This window comes from Syngnathus floridae, chromosome 1, assembly GCF_059516105.1.
Source record: "Syngnathus floridae isolate MCC-2025c chromosome 1, RoL_Sflo_1.0, whole genome shotgun sequence".
NCBI lineage: Eukaryota > Metazoa > Chordata > Actinopteri > Syngnathiformes > Syngnathidae > Syngnathus > Syngnathus floridae.
In genome coordinates this window covers 4,077,352-4,098,869 of record NC_142413.1, presented here as the reverse complement: position 1 = coordinate 4,098,869, position 21,518 = coordinate 4,077,352, and the positions used below count along the sequence as shown (strand labels likewise).

Sequence of the window (21,518 nt, the reverse complement as noted above, 5' to 3'; positions counted from 1 at the left end):
ACGCTCGCATTGTTCCTCCGACTAATTACAAGGCAGTCGGCGCTCAACCTTCATTTAATAGCGACAGGAATAACAGTGAGATAGAGAATCACAGTGCTCATTTGGAAAACACGGTGATACAAAAGGGAGTTAATTAGGACATAAGAGCGAGGAATTGGTGGGGGGGGGGATTAAAACAAAAGGCACACATCAAACCCGCCCGCTCGCTTGAAAAGGTCAAGCGATGAAGGCTCGGGATGCCATTTTGACACTTCTGACAAACTGGTCATTCTTTGTAGAAATCTCGTCCACGCTAACAGGCTTTTTCCGTTTGTGTTATTGAAAGCTAGCATCGATTGATTGCATCGATCTCGTAGTCTCGCATTCGATGCAAAGACGATTCTTGAAATTGCATGTGGGCAGAGCACGGTCGTGAAATTTGATGATTCGCCATAAAACTCATCTCCGCAAGGGCAGAACCGGTTTTGCTTAGCAACATGAGAATCCCGAAAGGGTATCTCGCCATTAAAACCTGCTCGTGTTTTTACTAATTGATCCGTCTGCTGACCTGTGCGTGTTTTCCGATGAATGACGTGCAAAAAGAAGAAGCCTGCGTAAACATGCAAAGCTAAAGTGCTGCGTTTGCCGTGCTCTCCGGATCAATTATTCAAGCGGACAAATAGCTACAGGCTGCCTGCTGTTTTGGCCAATTACAAACGGGCACACTGCAGGGCTAAACAGGGCGCCTTTGCTTTCCGCCCGGGGCGCTTCTCCCGAAACGCATCCTTCCCTTCTCGGCCCGTGTCGGTCTTTACTTTTCTTCCATAGGTGATATTTTGGCCCCGTCATGACATTTTGGCCAGCGTACCTCCCAGGCCTGTATTTACAGCAGCTGCCTCGTCGTGCGGGCAGCGCGTCTGACATTCTCATGCACAACAACGGTAAAGTCGGCGGCTCGGATTTCAATAACGCCCCCGGAGAGCGAAACACGCCCGTCGGCTTTAACGGCGTTGGCCGGTCACGTTCGACGCTGTTGTAAAACAATCCCATAAAACCTTTCACCGCATAACAGCGTATGTAAATATTCATGTGTCACTGCGGTACACTGATTAATACAAACGTTGATTCTCATAAAACATGTTTTAATTACGGAGCATCACCTTTTGTTTACTCGATACCACACACTTTGTATTTTTAGCACATTGTAGTTTGATATCTTTGGTTTAAATGGTTTAAAATTTAACAGAAAAAAATTAAATTTGCTTTTTTGCGCGTTTGGGCTTGGTGTTACAAAATAGCTAACGCTGGACGGGTTAGCTTGAACGCTTCTCCTTCTTGTTAGCTAGCTGACGAGATCATGTAACAGACTACAGCTAGAACATTTGTGTTTGGCTCCGTTCATTGTAACTCAATGAATTCTTTCACCATTTTGACTTTTGGGGCTTTCACTGCCATCGACGAGAATAGACGACAATCAGTAAAAGCTCGACGTATTGATACGTGTTGTGTTTCTTGTTTCTAAACAATCTTAAGCAAAAATGTTTTGCGCAGCTTCTTAACTTGTTTTGCGTTTGAACTAACAACCGTGGGGGGGTCAATACAAACATTTGTGTTTCTATCATAGAAAATGGACTTGCGCTAACAGATAGCTTGTAAACAAAACGCCAACATCATCTAACCTGCAAATTATAATTTGATTATGAATCAGCCTGAGTGAACAAATTACCAGCCATTTCTGCACAGCTATCTATGTGCTACCTTCCTCCCATCTCTAACACCAGTTGCGGCGCATGCTAGATTAGCATAAAGGCCCCACCGCGCACCGTGTCATTTTCATCACCTCAGACCCTGCGTAAGGTGGGAGATTGGGGGTGTCGGTATCTCCGTGTGGTGTGGGGGTGCAAACGCCTTTTCGTGAATAATCACAATGGAGTGATGTTGTCTAAACGGCGGAGCTTGTGATCACTATTGATTCCGCCTGTCCTCCTCTTGCACGCCAATGCGCCGAGATTTACACAAGATGAAATTTCTGATGTGACGAGCCAGCGACGGGAAGAGGGGGGGGGGGGGGTGGGGGGACGCTTGCCTTCCCCCTCACGTCCGGTACCGTACGCTGGTGTAATTGGCTGTTGTTCCTCCACCTCCACGTGGGTGTGTGTGCATGTGAGCGCTCGTCACTTCACTATGATGTTTGCACGGGGCCCCGCTTCTAGTGACGTCCAGGGGATGCCAAACAGCCCCGTTAGCCAATAAATCAGCAAGACCGAGGCCACCGTGGACTCCGGACCCCCCCTTCGAACACATCATGACTCTGCATGAACAGCCAAAACATCTCCTGTCCTACATTTTTGTGTTTTTGTTCTGGAGAAAATGTCTTATTATTGGGTATAAACTGTGACAATTACGGTGCATTCATTAGCATCGGAGCGCTACATCCTGCGGCGCCCCAAATTGCTACAAAGTCCTCCACAGGAGATTTAATTACATGCATTCTCTTTTTTGCAATATTTTTGTATTCTTATTTTTTTTTGGTTGATGCTAATTACCGCTGCATGTTAGCCCACTGTGGGTGAATGCGCTGTAAATGAGAAATGACTAATTGCTTACCACCCGCCCCCCCCCCTCGTTGGCCACTCAATGTCTTTCAATGGGCCCTTATTGACTCCACTAGTCGCAGTCTACTGGTCGGGTAGACGATCCTTCCTGTCGTGCGGTAATGAGTAACCTTTAGTGGTCAAGGGGTCAAGAACCTGTTGTTTGTGTTGGATAAACTCAACACAAAGGTTAATGACTGATCAAACCAATGCCAGTCCTGGCAGAAGCAGACGTCTCCGTGTTTCACTGCGCTCCAAAAACACACCCGCAGCATTTGTCCCGACTGCCAAATGAAGCGTGACGGGGAATTCTGACTGTTAAAGCAACAATACGCAACAACTGTACCTAAGAGGGATCGTTTGACGTCTATAGTCACGTTGGGTTAGGAATAGCTCTGCATGTCTCGTATGTTGCATGGAAAAAAACAAGGCTTGAAAAATGAAATGGAATGAGTACTGGATGACAAAATTATTTTCATTTCAATTTTATTTCGAGCTTAAAAACAGGAAAAGATATCAGTAAAATATAAAAGGAAAAAAATCTGCCAAAGGTACATGAAAATTTAACTTGGTCTAAAAAAAAAAAAATTAAATAACTATTGTCTTAAAACTATTATCCATTTATATTAATTACCTGTAGCTTTACCATTTGTAATTTTAAGATGACTCAAGACCAGTTATAAAATCTTGATCATAAATTAAAAAGCCTTGGCAAGATTTTTAACAAAATAAATAGTTGAAGCTGCCTGACGAGAAGAAATACTTTGAGCAAGCATATTATCCTGCCATTGAAAACATAAATTTTTTCACCATTGTGGACCAACAGCGTCTCTTGATAAATTTCCACTCCGTTTGATGTTTATAACTTTTTGCACGTAAAAAAATGTGGACAATGGGATTCAACTATTTGAATTCTTGTTGCCCGAGTGGGAGGGTGCATGGTGCGTTCCCTCAATGCGTCAGAGTTGAATATGCATTCGTTGGGACTACAAAGAGAACAATTCTATCGCTGTCATGTCTAATAATAGCTCAATTAGCATAGCCTTCAGGGCTCTATCTATGGGGAGTGCGTGTCGGCATGTGCGGCGTGATATCGGCTCATTGAAATAACGGGACGCGGCGGGCCTATCCGTAAAGCTCACGTGTGGCGCGTTCCTTTCCCACCATCCTCGCGTGTGGAGTTTTTCCGAACAATGGCGACGCTGTTAGCCAAAGCGGGGGACGCTTGTGCGTCATTTGCGCTCATTCTCTGCAAAGTGCGTGATCTGATGAAAGTTAGCTCAATCCCGAGCTTATCAAGCTCGGGCCACCGAAAGGCCTTTGTCACATTTGGAGATGCCCCGTCCTGATGGAGTACTTTTCTCGGCCGCCGCCTTCTTCAAACAAATCAATACGCCCGTCGTTTAGCCGTTCATAGGAAAGATTACAGAGAAATGGCTATTAAGGGCTTAGCCTCTATCACTTCTCCCATCTCAAAGCCACTTATAGACTGGCGGCGGCATTGGGTTGGGACCGCCGACCCGGTGTCAACCTGCAGAGGTTGTCAGAGCGCCACTTTGATGGGGACACATTCTTAGGAGGGTCAAGAATGGACAAGGGCGAGAAAAGAAAAAGAGCCATTTGACAAATTGTCTTCTGGCACTTAATGGACGTTTTTGCTGAGTCACTGGACGCGTAAGTGACTGTGACTTTAAAAAACATGGGGGGGGGGGGGGGCTGGAATGGGGAGCAGCTTACCCGGCTGTCCGAAAAACGGCTACGATGTTCGTGTGTTCTTTCCAAACTTTTGGGGCTAAAGTCCAACATGAGACAGTTCAGTTATTGTCACCGGGTTGCAGGAGAGAGGAAAAATGAGACCCCACAGCCAATCAGTCCTTTGCTTGTCCAATTATCAATTGCATGGAATCCATTTTGAATGAATTTAGTACTAAAATGGAAATTTCCACATACCGTATTTTCCGCACTATAAGGCGCACCTAAAAACCTCCAATTTTCTCAAAAGCCGACACTGCGCCTTATAATTAGGTGCACCTTATATATGGACCAATATTGAGCCACTACAGCAGGCGTGTCCAAAGTCCGGCCCGCGGGCCAAATGTATATATCTTATATATGGACAAATTTTTAAAATGAGCCATTCATTGAAGGTGCACTTTATAATCCGATTCACCTTATATATGGACAAATTTTTCAAATGGGCCATTTATTCAAGGTGCGCCTTATAATCCGGTGCGCCTTATAGTGCGGAAAATACGGTAATCCGATTTTACTTCTAGAAACTTCGAGGGATTATATTTGTTTGGAAGTGGCTCACATTTGCACAAACAATCAGGCTCCACTCTATTTGAATGACACGCAACGCAATACAGTTCAAATTATTTTGTTCACTCCAATGGCGTCTCCCAATTACAATTTCCAAACGGTCCTCCTCACTATTAATCAGCGGCATCTCCATCTTGCTCTTAAAATAGTCACAGTCTTAACTTCTTCCGCTGTGTGCGGCTCTCAATTTCAAATGAAATAACACTGTGGGGCCTTTTTCGGGGGGGAAATCACATGCTAATCAGCTCATTGTCTTTCCCATCTTGTCACTGGCATTTTGGGAACTAAGGTATACACATGGAGGCTTTCTGCAGACGTGTGTGTGTGTGAGAGAGAGATTTAAAGGCAAGAGAGAATAAGTGTGACATGAATACATCAGTAGCAGCCAGCCAGGCTCCATCCACGTGCCAGCCATGATTATTTCTACAATAACATTCCATAGCATTTTCATCCAGCAATATAGTGCAAGACTATGGAAAATTGTGCCCTGGAGCTGTACACCTCGCCAGTGTTACGCCACCGCCGTTTAAGGCTTGGTGTGGCAGACTTTTATTGGCACTTTCACAGGGAAAGTGAAAGAATATCGTCCTTTTTTTTTTTTTTTTTTGATAGCGGCCCGAGTGCCTTTGATATTGCCGGATTTAAAGCTACATCCGGGATGATGCTGAGCTTTTCCAGCAGGCCTGACAAGCTTTCTTTAAAAGTGGACATTTCGATGAGTCAGGGTGAGGGTGGGGGTCGGGTCTGAATCTTGTTTTTGTTTTGTGAACACAAATCCAGTCGTGATTTCTATTTAACGTGTTTTCCCCGAATAGGCGCTTGAGTTGGTCGTCAAAACGATTCGAAGCTCACTGTTAGTCGAGTCCCTCCTTCCTCAGCGAGTCTCATTGTTTCACCAATAACACGTTTGCTCTCGTAAGGACAGCTGCTTGGCCCAGAAGGTGTGAAATATGGGATACCTTTTATAGCACATTACCCTCCTTTTTTCCTGGGAGAAGAAGAAGCTCCCAAAAGCAGGAGGGCCAAAACAGAAGGCAGACAGGCAGGCAATTTAAAAAAAGGCTCTTGGAATCTTCTCATCGATAGCCTCTCATTGAGCAGTTTTCTTAATTGATTGAGGGAGAGGAGAGCTAATATTTGTCATTTTGACACATCCATTATGGCAACGTAGCCCTGTCCACTGGAGCTTCAGGAGTGTCAATAAATGAGAATGGATTTCGGGTGACGGTGACAAGCATCTGAGGACCTCTCGCCTACTGTAGTAATAGGATCATTTCGAAATAGGAATAATCACCGGCCGTGCTCCCCTTTTCAGATAAAGCCAGACGCTCGTACCGTTGGAGCTATTCCAAATGCCTTACATTCCGTTACGGCAAAGATGACATTCCGGTATTTATTGGTTGACTAACTTGCCAGGGTGTCACGTTCTATTTTAGATGCAAAACAGTCAGGGGGGGGGGGGCTTTTAAAATTGACTATTGTGAGTCTCTTGACCGACCACCTGCCGTTAAAACGACGAGACCGTCGAGCACCGTCACTCGTCCGTCGATCTTCCGGCTGGAGTTTAAAAAGTTTAAACCCCATTTTTTTTTCCTCAGGGCCAAATTGAAGAGCATCAATACGGACGGGATGGAGAAAGTGGGCAAAGTTTGCAGACTTTCCCAAATCTGACAGCGGCCCTTTCTAAACACCTCTCGGTGGAATCGTCCGTCGATACGGTCAGTCCTCATTCGATTAGAGCTCGCCTCATCCTCGGCTTGTACTCGGATTAAGCGGACAGCGTACACGCAGCCGAACTTTTCGCCGTATTCCAGCCGCCGCTTGTCAGTATGCGCCGGGCGGCGCGGATCAGTGTTTATTGAATCATTTCCCAAATAGGGGAAACGATAATTACAAGAAGTGGCGGCTCGGCACATTATGCAAGTGCTGCGCCATGACTTTGGAGCCAAACGGGCCTCCTTATTAAAGACAAACTGGCCCAGCGAAGCTCCTAATCTATTTCTAGGATTTCCGAAGATTCAGCAATCCAGGGATTAGACCTTTTCTCACAGATTTAGACGGCTTCACCCCCTCCTCCCCCACTAGGACCTCATCCGCCTTTTCTAGCCCCCCCCGACTCACTCGCTTGGGCTCATAGTGTTGGTGTCTGCAGTTTGTCAACTTGGACCTCCTCTGTTCTTAGTTTCCCAACGGAGTCTCACAACCTGCTGCTATATACAGTATCTATCTATCTATCTATCTATCTATCTATCTATCTATCTATCTATCTATCTATCTATCTATCTATCTATCTATCTATCTATCTATCTATCTATCTATCTATCTATCTATCTATCTATCTATCTATCTATCTATCTATCTATCTATCTATCTATCTATCTATCTATCTATACATACATATATATATGAAAACATGGAAAGACAAGTTTAGAATATTTTTCAAATAATACTTTTTATAAAAGGAGCACTGTCGGTTTCCAGGATAACGACCTGTAAACTTTTGAAAATGGGTCATAAAGCGATGTCTTTTCGAAAGCGACACCAACCGCACTGGAAATGATTGTCGGGGGTATTTGAGATGCTCATATCTCACTGACTCATGGCCTAGCAAGACTATTACAGTGATTTTTTTTATTTTTTATTCTGGGTTTTCAAAATTAAGTCTGTGTATGCTGAAGTCTATAACTTGACAATTGTCAATTAAATAGCCATTGACGGAGCATCTAGCGGCAAATTGGCGCACATAAATGCTAGCTGTGAAGCGGCAATATCATTTGACAGGAAAAAAAAAGACGCGTTAACATCTCCCGTCTGATTTGGAGTCTTAAACGGCTTAGCTGCAGTATTTATTTGCATGCGATAGCCGCTTACAAATCGGCGATTTGCAAAGGTCCTCAAAGAATTCCGACAAGATTGTGACATCTGTGTTGAAAGCCTTTAGCAGCGAAACAATTATTTAACAGCGAAATAACAGTTAAAGACACATTACCATCTCACTGAAATATAGTTTATGAGGCAGACAGCTGTATGTGGAAAGGTCAAACTTGGGAGGGGGTTAGAGAATGCCAAACATGGTGGCCACAAAGGCTGCAGGACCAAGTTAACAACGACGCTTGTAATCAGCCGCGCTCACGTTTCGCTCCGGATGTGTTAGCGAGAGTATAAATACAAACAAAGACTGAAGTATTAGTTACACGCTAACACATGCTAACCTCTGACCAAGCTAGCCGGGAGACCACCGAGCTAGCAAGCTAGCAAGATATCGGTTGTCATTTTGAGTTGTTTGATTCCAGCTCCACTTTGATTGTTCCGTACAGAAACATTAAAATGCATGTACCATTCCACCCCTAGCTTAAGTAAACATAAAAAAATGTACACTATATGAGGAAATATGGAAATAAGAGCAAAAGGGGAAATTGAGCTGCAGCGGTAAGCCTTTGGGGTGATTACCTTATCTCAGTTGAAACCATTTTAATTTAACCGCCCAAGCAAACAAAAAAGACAATTCGATAAAAGACTGCAAGCTCGGTAGGGTTGGACTTTCGATGCAATGTGACCAGATGAAATCGTTCGATCCGTCTTCTGGTGGGAAGACGACGACGAGACTCGGAATAACTGCTCGATAGCCTTCCGGGCCTCGCCGGCAGCTGCGGGAGAAGTTTGGCTTGGGCTTGATCCCTTCAGCTTTAACTGTGAGCTGGAAAATAGGCATCCTATCAGCGATTTAAACTAAGGTTCATGCTGGGGATTATCTGATTAAAAGGCGAAGAGGACAGCATCAATTAACAAAATGCAGCCCCCAACAAAACATTTTTGCCAATATTTTCAGAGCTGTCTCTAACTTAAGCTCCTTTTCCTTGTAGAAATCAAACCATAGAACCACATGACCGGTTCATGTTGGAAATCTGACATATTTCTCGTGGATTAAACTGGCAAGAAAACATCGTGTCACCCGACGTGACAAAGCTATTATCAGCTGAAAAATCCGCCTGATGGTTTGTCACCTCAGGATGACCCCTCCATGGCAAAGCGTCCGAGACACCTTTGTGGATTGTGCTCTGTCATCTCCTGAGCCTCTAATATGGAGATCCGACCCCCCCCCTTCCCCCCCAGCGTCCGACGAGCAAAGGTCCATTGTATCCTGCGCCATTGTGCATCTGCCACATCAATGCCCAGATAAGCTAGCAACTTGTCACTTCAAGTCGCCTGAGCTCCCCGCTACACAAATAACAGCCTTCAATAAAACACTGCATGCAAACAAGTGGCTGCCCATAAACACAGGCAGAGGGTCCTTATATCTTTGACTATTAAGCCTAATTAATGAACCAGGTATGGAGGGGCGATAACTGCTCGGTAGCTATTATCAGGCCAGCGTGACACTCGCTACGGAGCCGCCGGCAACACAAAAGCCTTCTCTGTAGTCAATGGCCGGTGGCGGAAAGGACGAGGGATCAATTGCAAGAAGAGGGGCAATAAAGGAATTAAAAGGGAACGGGTGACGGGAGCAGGCGGTTGTTAGAAACGGCTCGAGAGTTGCTTAGCAAAATGCAGCAAATACAAACGGTTGTATGCTGAGGTAGACGCTTTGGAGTTTACCGATGCTAATAGTGCCGGTTCGTGTTTGTTGATTTTTATTTTTTTTTTCTATTCTGAACCTTGTAGAAATATTCACTGATTTCACAGGAATACGGTAAACAAAATGTTCGTATCGAGGATAAGGGATTGGTAGTTTGACTCGCACGCTAATCGAGTGCCGCTCAGGCTTTGGCTAGCAGATATCATTGCTGCCGGTATGCTTTTGACATAGCGTTAAATTTACGTGACATCGGATCATCGGTTCAGCTCAAAGAAAAAATTTCCTTCTCTCAGTCTCGTCAGATGAAGCTGAAGCAACGGTTTTAAAAAGAACATCGTTCAGATGGGTAACTGTTGAGTATGATCTTTCCAGGATTGAGATTAATTGTGATGACATCATTTTTGGTTGAGAAACACCATAACAGGATGAAATTCTTTTTTCTGATTACGGCTCGTCATAAAGTATCAAGATCGGCATCAAAACGAATCTTCGCTTTACTGCTTTTTTGCACCTCTGTGCCGACAAAGGGAATGGATCGCAAAGATTCCCGTTCCTCATCTTTACAGTTTATTGGACTCACACGGCGGAGAACACAAAACCACATCCATTGCCCCAAATCATACCTGAACCGTACCGCCCGGACATCACCGTTTGTGTTTACAAGCTCACCCCTAGTCCAAAGCTGCCTTAACCGTCCCGGCGTGTGATCTGCGACTGCGGGCAAAGCTACTTTCCCGCGGCTTCATATCTATTAACCGTGTGAGCTGACGTGCGAGGCGAGCGGTGAAGCGAAAGCGCCACGAACCGCCCTTGACGCCGCTATCTCATGTGGAAGGCGGGAGGAAATAAGATTCTATCCTTGCCAAGACTCCTTGCCAAGGCCTTGCCCGTTTTCACCGTTTTGACCGGTTTCAGAGCTGGCTGACTCAGTCCAGCCCCCCCCCCCTTTCTGCCGCCATTTGTAAATGTCAATTCCCACAACGGCGCTACAGAGACGCTGCCCTTCAGCATGACAGAGTTTTCTCACGAAAAAGACACAAGCAAATTCATCGCTATCAATGGAAACGTGGCCATGTTATGACAATGCCGTTTTCTATGACTTAATCTTGGCGGAAATGATGTTGGGGCCTGGGAAAAGGTAATTTGCAGGCCCGAATGGCGGCTTTTGTAGTAGACTTGAAACGAGGCTACTTGATATGGAACGAGAAATCCGGTTTCCCAGCTATCTTAACTTCCCCGCGCAAAGGGCCGTTGTCGTAATACTTTATTTTGAGAATGTCATTTTCTCGCCGTGCCAGTAATTAACCCCGCTCACAATACGGTATTGGAAACACCACAGACGCAATCCCGGCACCGGGGTTTGTTTAAAAGACTCCGCCGTGTGATAGGATGTGTGTGACAAGGGAACGGAGAAGGGAAAACTTTATCTTCGCACGGAGTCTTTTCTTGTGCATTCTCCGCCGGGTTTTATTCAAAACTGCTGTTCCTTCACTTCTGCTGAATTGGGTTTTGTTCCTGACTAATTCTAGCTCGTCTCAGTCGGCGGACTCGTGGGAACCGCCGCGATCGCTTACAATCGCTTCAGTCAAACACCTGGGAGATAATTGACTGGGCTTCGGTCAGACTTGTTTTCTTCTTCCTTTCTCGCTTGTCGTCTCTCTCTCTCAGTCCTTCACAATGCAGACAAAGAGCGAAGGTACAAAAAAAAAAAAAAGATCAAAATCGCCAAATCCGTTCCTAGACAAGGCAGTGTATAGATGGCCCCAGAGCCAAATTGCCTCGGCCGAGTGTGGGCCAACTCGGTGTGGAAAATGGCTGTGAAACAGCGGTTTGAGCTTGGCACTCCCCAAAGACATGCAGCCCATAACAGAGAAAAACAAGTGCTTGCTCTTTTGTTTTTTTTCTTCTTCTTCATATATACCTCGACAAAATCCTTCCAGACCTCAATAATCCCGATGTCTAATTGTAGTACGAATTCTTTTCTGCAGCTGGCCAAGTTGGAAGAAGACCAATAGAAAAGCTGAAAACATATTTTATGCGAACAGCTAACTAAATTTAAGCTAAATCCAAACGACTTTGTGATCTGAGGTCACCGTGGCAACATGCAAGATGCTCTTCTCCTCTTTCCAAAGCTGTGCCTCCCTCACACAATGATTATTTTCAGCCCCGGTTGCTACGGGATGGCGACGACGCCAGCTATTCTGTCCACGCCGGCATCAAAGTCCGACAAGGGGTCTCCGTGTGCTTGTGATGTGGCCACGTTGTAACCTACTCGGGTTACAGTTGAAAGCATGCTTCGGTGGCTGCAACCGCTTCTCCTTGACCCCCGTCCCCCTGACCGACGATAAGAATATCACGCTGCGGGCCTAATGATGTCATGAAAGATGCAGTTATCCAATGTCTTCGCATTTAACGGAAGGAAGCTATGCTAAACACGCTGTTGTTGTTATTGTAACTACACGGGGCTTCATTTTCATTTAACCTGACACAGTTGATCTTATCCTAATGCGGATTTTTGGGATCTCTTCCCCAGGGAGAAATCCTAAAAAATTAAAAGTCAACAGTGAAAACAAAAGAGAGAGGTTCAACTCTAATAATAGCAACTGAGAGCAACAGTCACTTTTTGTGTTAGCTTCTTTTCAAGTACAGTGATCCCTCGCTACTTTGCGTTTCGTTTTATCGCGGCTTCACTACATTGCGGATTTTTTTTCTCCCAAATTGAAAAACATTTAAAAGTCAAAATAAAACTTCTATATTGACATGTGTCTAACCTTTAGGACAATGTAGTTTTACTTCAAATGTTCGTTTACATTCCTTTAGAAATCCGTGCTAGCACGACCGCAAATTAGCATCTTTCCGCTAACTCGTTAGCCTGCCCAGTACTTCTTGTTGGTGACCGTACTTCGTGGATTTCACTTATCACGGGTGGTTTTTGGAACCAATTATCCGCGATAAACGAGGGATTACTGTTTACATTTGTTAACAGTGCCACAAAGTGCGTCAGAAAACTTCCAGGACTGATCCAAACGACAACCAGAATGTCCACAAAGAGATTCTCTGTCAGGGACACCCAGTGGTTGTCTCATGGCTGCTCAGATTGCCTGGAGCATCTGACAGTTCCTTGCCATGCTAAGGCAACCTTCCTATACACTTAACTTGGCCTTGTATAATTTTTTTTTTAGCCTGATTTTCAAAAAAAAATCCTGGATATCATTTATTTCCAGATGATTGTTGTCCAGCATCATTTTATTTTTTCCTAGAGAGATGGGAATATTCAGTGACCATGACCCATATCTATCCTATGCGGTTCAGTGATGGAAATACTCGAGCACGTTTACGGACACGCCCAGTGGTGCGAACATTGTAGAGAAAACGCCGCTCTGGTAGTTTGAGTATTTTTCCACGCACAAGAGCGCACCTGTTGTCACCACACACACACAATCTCACACCCGCTCACACTCAGCTCTTATCAAAGCCAAGCAAGTTTTTGAGTGCAACCCTGATTTGCATTTGCATATAATAGAACACACTCGATAACCCCAAACAATCTTTTCCAAATTTATGCCAGGATCCAATTCGTTTAATCTCTCCTGCTTTTTTGTTACATGTGTATTTACGCGGATGTGCATTTGGAGATTATATTATTGCTCGCTGTTTTCATTTGAAATTGAAGCTCGAAGTCTGCATAAGAAAAAAAAAAAACCTTTCGCCCTTTTCTTTCTCCATCGAAAGTCACGGCCAACGGTGCCCATCGGTTCTGCTGTCTTTGCGTTTACGCTCCACAAAGCAATAGCGACTGTACTATTCTTTAATGGAAGATTAGCTTCAAATGCAAGCTTAAAAGATTATGCGCTTTCATATACGTCGTTGGCAGTCCAATTCTCTCCCTCATGACGGAATCTCCACCTTTTTTTTGTGTGGTTTCAGGTTTAAATCATTTCTACACCTTTTTGCACTAAAAAATCATGAATTTGTTATTTGATCTTAATTGTTGAAATTTTAAAGACGATTTATGGACAATTCTATGAAACTGTTTGGGTTTGATCTGGAGCATTTCTTCATATAATAAATTTCGGCAAATTGTTTAAACCAAAATGACTAAATTCATATTTTTAACCCTCCAGAGGGCGCTACTGGGCGCTTCCTTCTTTTGTTTCCACTTCCTGTCAGTGTCTGCTCGGTAAGTAATCTCACCCAAAAAAGATGATCTTGCTTCGGCAAGCAATACGTTCAACATGTCCGCTAACAGCCTGTATGCGTAATTCATCTCAGCTCAGTTGTCTGTTGGGAATATTAATTTCTCCCGCCGTCGCGCCACCCGACATGGCGGCATTATGAATTATTCTGACTATTTGTAATGATGTCCTGTGTAGGTATCGCCATTACAGGCGAGGAACTTAATTTGCCCATTGTTAATTAATTGCTCCGTTCTTGGCGGGAGTAATAAAAATGCTATTAGGTAAAATACCTCTATCATTAAGCTAACTTTGTTAATATGGCCATCAGTGGGGCTCCATAAACAAAAGCTCCACACGGGGGTAATTAAAAATGCACATCATTAATTATGCAGAATAGAAGATGATTCAACGTATCAGAGCCTTGTTGACAAATCCCTTCCTAAAAGTTTCCTCACTGGAATTGTATGTTCTTTTTTTCGCCCCTTATCAAACTTCCTGCTATTTAATCATGTGTAAATCATAGCTGAGTATTTTACAACCAGTAGTTCAATAAATGTTCTCCTTACGCCGTGCCAAACACATGAAAGGCCGAGGTGACGCAAGGATCTATAAAAAAATGTTTGACTAGGACACCATAAAGCAATTGTCAGGTTAAATACGTGTCATGACAGTTTAAATAAACACATATTCAACCAGTGATAAAAAGAGGTCATAATATGAACCTCCTTTGGAATTCCGTGGAAGATTCCAGGTACTTTTCCAACCTTGTGCCATGGATGAGAATTGATTCGTAAAGATTTTCCCCCTAATCGATATTGACTTTGCTAACTAAAATTAATGTGTTGGGAAAACATGAGATTTCAAAACGCCATCGTGCACCTTTTAATAATCTCGACAGCGTTCGGATTAATAGGACAGCGCGGGGAATACGGAAATCGGCGAGGGATTCTTGGAGGTAAATGCGAAATAATGAGGCGGAACATCATCGGGAAGCTCGTCTCAGACGACGAGAGGGAATACAGTACAAGGTGCAAGGGCAGAGAAGCTCCCTTTGGTTGTATTCATCTTGACATCTCCCACAAGAGCGGCAAAAGCGAGGCTCTGACTTCTCCCGAAGCTTTACAAGCAGCGATAAGGTTCAGACCTATTGTTGCAGCCGAGGATGACCCGCAACATGAAAGGGCATCTCGGCCATCTCCCATTGTGAGGAGAGAGCTGCAAAAAAAAAGCCAAGCAGAAGGAAAAAGTTGCCTCTCAATTAAGCGACGACTTTGTGTGTGTCCAAATGAAATAGAACAGAAGCACCTGTAAGTGGGTTAGCATGTAAATACACCAACGAGTTTGTAAATGAGTGTTTAAGTACGTTAGCATGGAAATAAATAAGTGAGGCAGTTTGACTAAAGACGTTAAAGAAGCTAACGTGTCAGCGAAAGGAAAGTTATCTCTGAGGACGTGGCGTTCAGGTTTCGGCTGCCCGAATCTTGCGTGTCATATTTTCTCATGTAGATGACATGCTAATTACTCCTTAATTACACGCATCATCTGGACCAAAGTGCCCAATGCTAGTGGTGATAATCAATTTATCGTGGTGGTGGTGACGGTATTTCCGGCGGACACGGGATGGCGAAAAACCCGCAGCTGGGAATGGTCGTAATTGTGGAAAAAAAAAATATTTTCCATATGACGGTTTTGTCGTATGGGAAAAGCAGCGTTTGTTTTTCGAAAAACAAGCTGGTTGCTCTTTCTCAGCACAATCCGCAATATGCTTACACCAGCCCGCACGTTTATGGAAGGCTGCCAAGCTGTGTGGAGATCATGAAAATCTGGATTTTTTTTTTTTACGCATACATCGAGAATAATCGTGCCGCGTCCGGTTACAAGTCGTAACGTATCGCTAAAGAAGGAGCGGTCAGAATTTCCTTTCCCAAAGCGCGGCACTCCCAAAGGGGCACTGAGTTCATGCTGATGCTGCATTTCTTTATTCATTCAACTTCCCAAAATTCTGCCGCTGTCGTCTTTGCCAACAATAGTCCATATATAGCTATCGATTCTTTTTTTTATTCGAGTAATCTAAAAATTGTTTACATCAATTAATCGATTAATCGGATAAATCCTACTTTTGCCGATTTTTCTATTTTATTTTGGAAAATTAAGACATGACGGAAGATTTTGTACTCTTGTATTTTTTACTGCATTGTAAAAGCTCTTTAAATGAGCATTAAAAGTCCAAACATAAAATACCTGAATACATTTGAATGACTCGATGAATCGTTTCAGCCTGTCAGTCGTCAATTTGTAGCCTTGATAGTGACCACAATCTGAACTCTCTCCTATGAGAACAACCTCCATCAGAAAGTGTGAGATATAGATCGGGTCGTTTTGGATCCCTGCAATCCTTCAGACATCTCTACCTCAAAGTTCGTCAAATACAAACTGACCAGACGGTGAATCTTTTTTTTTTTAATTGGCCCAAATGAAGACAAAAGGAAAGCCAACCGGGAGTCCTTGTTCGCCACATGTTCCTTGCTTTTAAGATCTTGGTGATCATACCTGCTTGGCGCCAACCATTTGATTACCCCTGAGAGAGTGATCGGTGCGGTATATGACATCTTTTGCCTCCCATCTTTTCTCCCTCTAATTGAAGCTCCCGTCTTTTGCGGCTTACTCTCTTTGGCTTTTGTTCCCACCTGTCACATTCTTCCCTCTATCCATCCGCTAGCCTTTTGTCTCTTCGCGTCTATTGACAGTCACTGCTCCTTTTCTAGAAGGTGTAAAAATGCAGCATCTGAGGGGCTGGGGGGAAAAAAAAAAAAAAGGTGAGAAAACAATCAGTTGTATTGTGCCTTAAAGATGTTTCCAGCCTGGTGAATATACCGTACAGGCGTCTCATCAAAACGAGGCCAGACACATGGGTGTGACTTTTCGGGAACATTTCTACCTGCCATTTCGTTTGCCTCCCGCTGATGTTTTTTGAACACGGCGTTCCACAGGGCGCAAGCTGCACTCCGGTTGACCTAATTCCTCCCTGGCGCTCTTTCAAAGTGCTGAGCATCGCGAGCGCTGCTCCGTCAAGGTATCCGGCCCCGCCTCTCGCCATTAATTCTGGAAATCAAGCAACATCTGTTGTGCTTTGGGGCTCCTTGTGATTCACGGGGGACTTTTTTTTTTTTCTTTTGCTGAAAAAAAACACATTTGCCTGAAGCGAGCAATGAGATGGCAATGAATTTTTCACATTCCAGAATACATTTTGTTGGAATCGTCATCACTCGCTCAAGCTATAGCTACTCAGTGTTAAAAATTGAGCTGGCAGAGTTTTTTTTTTAGACTTGTTGTGTCTCAGAATTTGTCTCCTTTTAAGCACAAGTCTTGTTTATCTGCACAGCCACTCATTCCATAAATTTTAATATTCCTTCCGAGTGCTATATCCAAGCAAAGTGGCGCACGATTCCCAGCCCCCCGAGCGCCAGTTTAGCGCAGACTTCGTGCCACTCACTCTCCGCATGCATCTTGCATGACTTTATGACTTAAAACAAGTTCAATAGCATCGCAACAACACAGAAGTGGAGGTGACTGATATTATTCATCTATGCTATGGCGGAAAGCCTTGTCCTCCGTTGCCCCTCTCCCTCCAGGACTCCCCGTGTGGGACAGATGCTATTTTCAGTTCCACGCCTAACTGGCCCATTTGCCTCAATAATGTGGGCCGCGGTCTCTGCGGGGAAAGTAGCCGCCACCGCCGCAGCCATCCTGAGAGGGGCTAAATGACACAGCGGAGTTCATCGATTGAAAAGATTTGTGCACTTGAACCGCTACCAAAACCTCCTTTTGTAAATGTACTTCATAAAATGTGTTAAACTTGTCACCCCTTATGTTCACGTTGTGAAAAAAGAAACATAGGCTGCGGGATTCTGAGATGACCCAGAGTCTCCACTCTCTGATACCTGTCCGCCATATTATCTTTAGTTAGTTAGCTAGCTAGTTAGTCAGTTCTTTAGTTAGTTAGCTAGCTAGCTAGCTAGTCGGTCAGTCAGTTCGTTCGGTCAGTTCGTTCGTTCGTTCATTAGTACTTGCTTTTGATGAGTTTTGAGTCCCCTCAAGTGTCTGCAGTCTATAGTTTCCCAAGACCACCTTTGTCAGTACTATCCTTTAAATAAATAGTCCGGAGTCTTCCAAGACCACCTTGATCAGTCTATCATTGGTTTACAATACCGAAGTCTTCCAACAAAACCCTAGTGACGACCGTAGTCGCCATGATCCTGAAACGACTGTAGTATCCTGGCTTAACCTTAGTCCGTAGTCTCCTTGACTATCATAGTCAGTACTCTCCTTTGATTATCATTGTCCAAAGTCTTCCAGACAACGACACGCTGTAGTTTGTTTGAAAATTCTTTATTACTTGGGATGACCCCTTGAGATGCAACATTTCGTTCGCAAGGATAGGACAGTACTCCTCATTGGCGACTGTAGTCCAAAGTCTCTTTAGATAACTGTTTTGTACTGACTGCAATCTGTAGTCTCCTTGTAGTAGTGGGTCTCCTGGGGTGACCGTGATCCGTAAATCTACGGACCGAAATCACTGCGATGCTTGACTGACGCCTCCTGCCTAACTGCGGCGTACCAAGTCCGTCCTATAGTGGTAATGACTCCGTTTTGTAACGTTAACCCATCAGCCAGCAGACAATTGACGTCTGTAGATCTCTCTGAGGTGAGAAATGCAAAGAAGAGCCGCTCGCGCTGCCAACCAGCCCATGTTGAATATTCAAACAAAGATAATTATCTGTGGATTAGCCCCATTTTGGCTGGGGCCACTTCTACTTGTCAGTGGACTCCTGAGAGAGATTGTTTAATCATTAAGACCTTTCGCTCTCTGTGAACTGCCAGCAGCGCAAATGGGTACGAGAAGGGTCGCAAAGATATATTATGTCCTGACTTGTGAGCCATTTAGCAATGAGGCGTCGGTTCATAGTGAAGCCAATGAAAGTGCTCACTTTTAATGGCTCCTTTTGAAGTGTGTTTGTCAATGTGCGCCGGCGCCATGTGCAACATTTAACGCCTCGAGGGAGCGTCCATCACATGCGCTGGGTGTGGACAACTTTTCTCACTCCGTCTTCCATTCCAGATATACATAGTGTTCAGAAGAGTGGCTACATGCCGCGGCCATTTTGGGAATGGTGATGTCAATATACATGATAGGAACATGCCCCGATTTACTCGATAGGGTTTGGGTTTAGGGCGTCCGTAGCTAGATAAAACAAGGTTATGTATTTTTGTTTCGGAAATCATGTCCATCATCCTTGTGAAAATCTAGCTCGTAGTGACAGCTCACATGAACCTGATAAGATTGGCAAACATCCCATCAGAGCTGTTTTTAGTCTTAATGGACATAACGAGTCGGATCAGATGAGCCTTTTGAGAGTGACTCACAGACAGAAAGACAACATCCCCCGTTCGTACATATGGTGTCGTTCTAGGGCCCAGAATGTTGTTTTGAACTGTTCATTTTCATTAGCAAAGGAGGACAGTTCAGTCCCCGTTGCTCTCTCCTATAGTGGCCCATGTGGTATTGGTCCATCTGGGCTCTGTGTGGTCACTGAACACGCCACCTGCTCCGATCGGGCGGTGGCGTGGCTCTTAGGTGGCGTCTTTGCCCACTGTGCAAGGGGGAAGCAGATGTAGCGATTTAAAGCTACACGTACACACACATAATAGTCAATGTTGCAGGCACATTGTATTCGTCGTTCAAGCTAATGATTTTAAAAAGTAGTTTGTCCAAAAGTTTGCCGAAACCCGCCTGTGGAATACACCAGAAATTTTCCGTTATGGTCAGTAACACCAGCGATGCTAATGCTAATACAAGAAATGTTCCAGGCTAGTCCACCGGTAATTTAGCTCACTTAAGTCGATGATCCTTGTTTACTACAGCCAAGAAACGTTATTGGAAGATCAAATGACCACATAATCGTTCCTTAATAAGCTTATTAACGTGGAAATAGGGGCGAGTTTGACACATAGCTAACTAACTGGTTGGATTAGAGTAAAGAAATGCACGTTTTGGTGTAAAAAGCCTCTTTGTTGAATGTATCCACAAGGCTCTTGTTTTGATTTAAGTCAGCTCATGTTGCCTATACACGTTGTGTTGACACTGTATACACACTTGATACTGCCAGCTGTCCTTTTACTGCCTTCGAATGGCCCAAGAAACGTTGCATTACAAAGCAGGCGCATATCAAGTCAGTCTACGAGGAATCTGATCCGGCAGGAAATCCAAAACTCTAATTTCAGACAAATGTTTTATCCTTTTACTTGTGGGGAGGTGTGAGGACTACCGTTTCGAATTCGAGAGACTAGGTGGGCTTTGTTAGCTAGTTTTTATTTTGGAAGTGGATACTTTTTCTTTTTTGCCAGCTAACGTCAACAAATGTTTTCATTCCGTCAGTGACGAACGAACACAGCCTATGTTTAAGGAATGTTTTATGTAAGAAAAATGATGAAATGATGAAAATTAAGAAACGGTGGACAGAAATTCTGTTCGTTTTTACATTTGTAGATTGTATGTTAGCTAACCAAAAACGATTTAATGATGGGCTCGAACAAATTTTCAGTTCAATGTTGCACAAAGGCTGCTGAAAAAATCATTTTGAACACAAAACAATGTATCCAGTTTGTGTGCATGTGTGTGTGCATGCGTGCGAGTGTGTGTGTGTGTATATATATATATGTATGTGTGTGTGTATGTGTGTGTTTACGTCAAAAGTATTGAAACAATTTGTGCATGTGGGTTTACGTCAAAGGTATTGAAACAATATGCACATGTGTGACTTTACGTCAAAGGTAGTGAAACAATATGTGCAACATTTTTTCTGGATTTAACTCGCGGGATTATAGTAAAACAATTTCTTTGACTTCCTGACATTTTGGCCATAACACTGAAAGTTTGGCTTGTTTCATTGTTACCTAACCAGATTAGACACAATTATTCAACATTTGCATGAGATGTCACGTATGGGCAAAAAAATAAAAATAAAATAAATAAATCAAGATTTCGTGTGAAAGTGATGTAATATATATTTTGCTCTCTGATGCAGAGCACTAATTAAAAAATACATCTCTGTTGAATTTTTACAGCAAATGCTCACAATGTACGCCGTGAACCATCTTTTTTTAGTTTTGTTAGTAAATATTCATTTTCTAATACACTTTCCTTTTGCGCTGTGCAGTTCCACTTAATTGACTTGCTTTTTGCGAGCAGACTTACGCGTTCGGCTCGATTTGTTGAGCGAGCCAATAGGAATGCTTGAAAATGTTCAAAGTGAACATGTAATACGTTGAAGCAAAGAAGCTGCAGGCAGACCACGCCCCCGCCGCGCGCGTCACTGGCGAGTAGCGTGGACGCGGAGTCACTCCCTGCCTACTTTTAATAGCTTTGTCATGTGATGGAAAGCAGTTGTAAGACAGGTGCCCTCGGTTCATTCTCGGCGAGGGGCGGCAGTTGCCTGTGTGCAAGCGAGTGGGAAGCGTGCGTGGATTTCTTTTTTACTTGATTTGTTTTCCCTTTTTTTTTCTTTTCAGCCCCTTTACCGACGCTTTTTGACGATTACATTTGGGGTTTGTTTATTTTTATTTTTTTCCACGGAGCCGTCATTCAGTGGCTGGATGGCGTGGGACAGGTGTAACCAGGACTCGGTGTGGAGAGAATTAGAGGTGAGCTCATGCAAAAAAGAAACAAATCGAAAAACCAAATGAATCGTTCTATCCTTATGGACTGCTTTGATATTATTTCCTGGAGCGACGGAGCTTTTTAGTGGCTGCGGAGTCCTCTCTTCCCGATGCGTAACGCGTAATGTGGAGCCAGTTGAGGATGCACAACGC

General features: G+C 43.9%; 1 protein-coding gene across 10 annotated transcripts in view; it reads left to right on the top strand.

Annotated features, from left to right (window-relative positions):
- ppargc1a (peroxisome proliferator-activated receptor gamma, coactivator 1 alpha) overlaps nucleotides 1–21,518 on the top strand; it is a 146,521-nt gene that overhangs the window by 95,786 nt on the left and 29,217 nt on the right. For 4 of the 10 annotated variants that reach the window (XM_088372472.1, XM_088372466.1, XM_088372501.1 and 1 more), the window contains exon 3: nucleotides 6,494–6,613. The exons of 2 other annotated variants lie outside the window; for them this stretch is intronic. In XM_088372472.1, the coding sequence (XP_088228598.1) occupies nucleotides 6,494–6,613 (120 nt within the window). Of the gene's footprint in view, nucleotides 1–6,493; nucleotides 6,614–21,029; nucleotides 21,351–21,518 lie in introns of those variants that run through there. 4 more of the 10 variants (XM_088372490.1, XM_088372485.1, XM_088372513.1 and 1 more) reach the window with 3 other exon arrangements.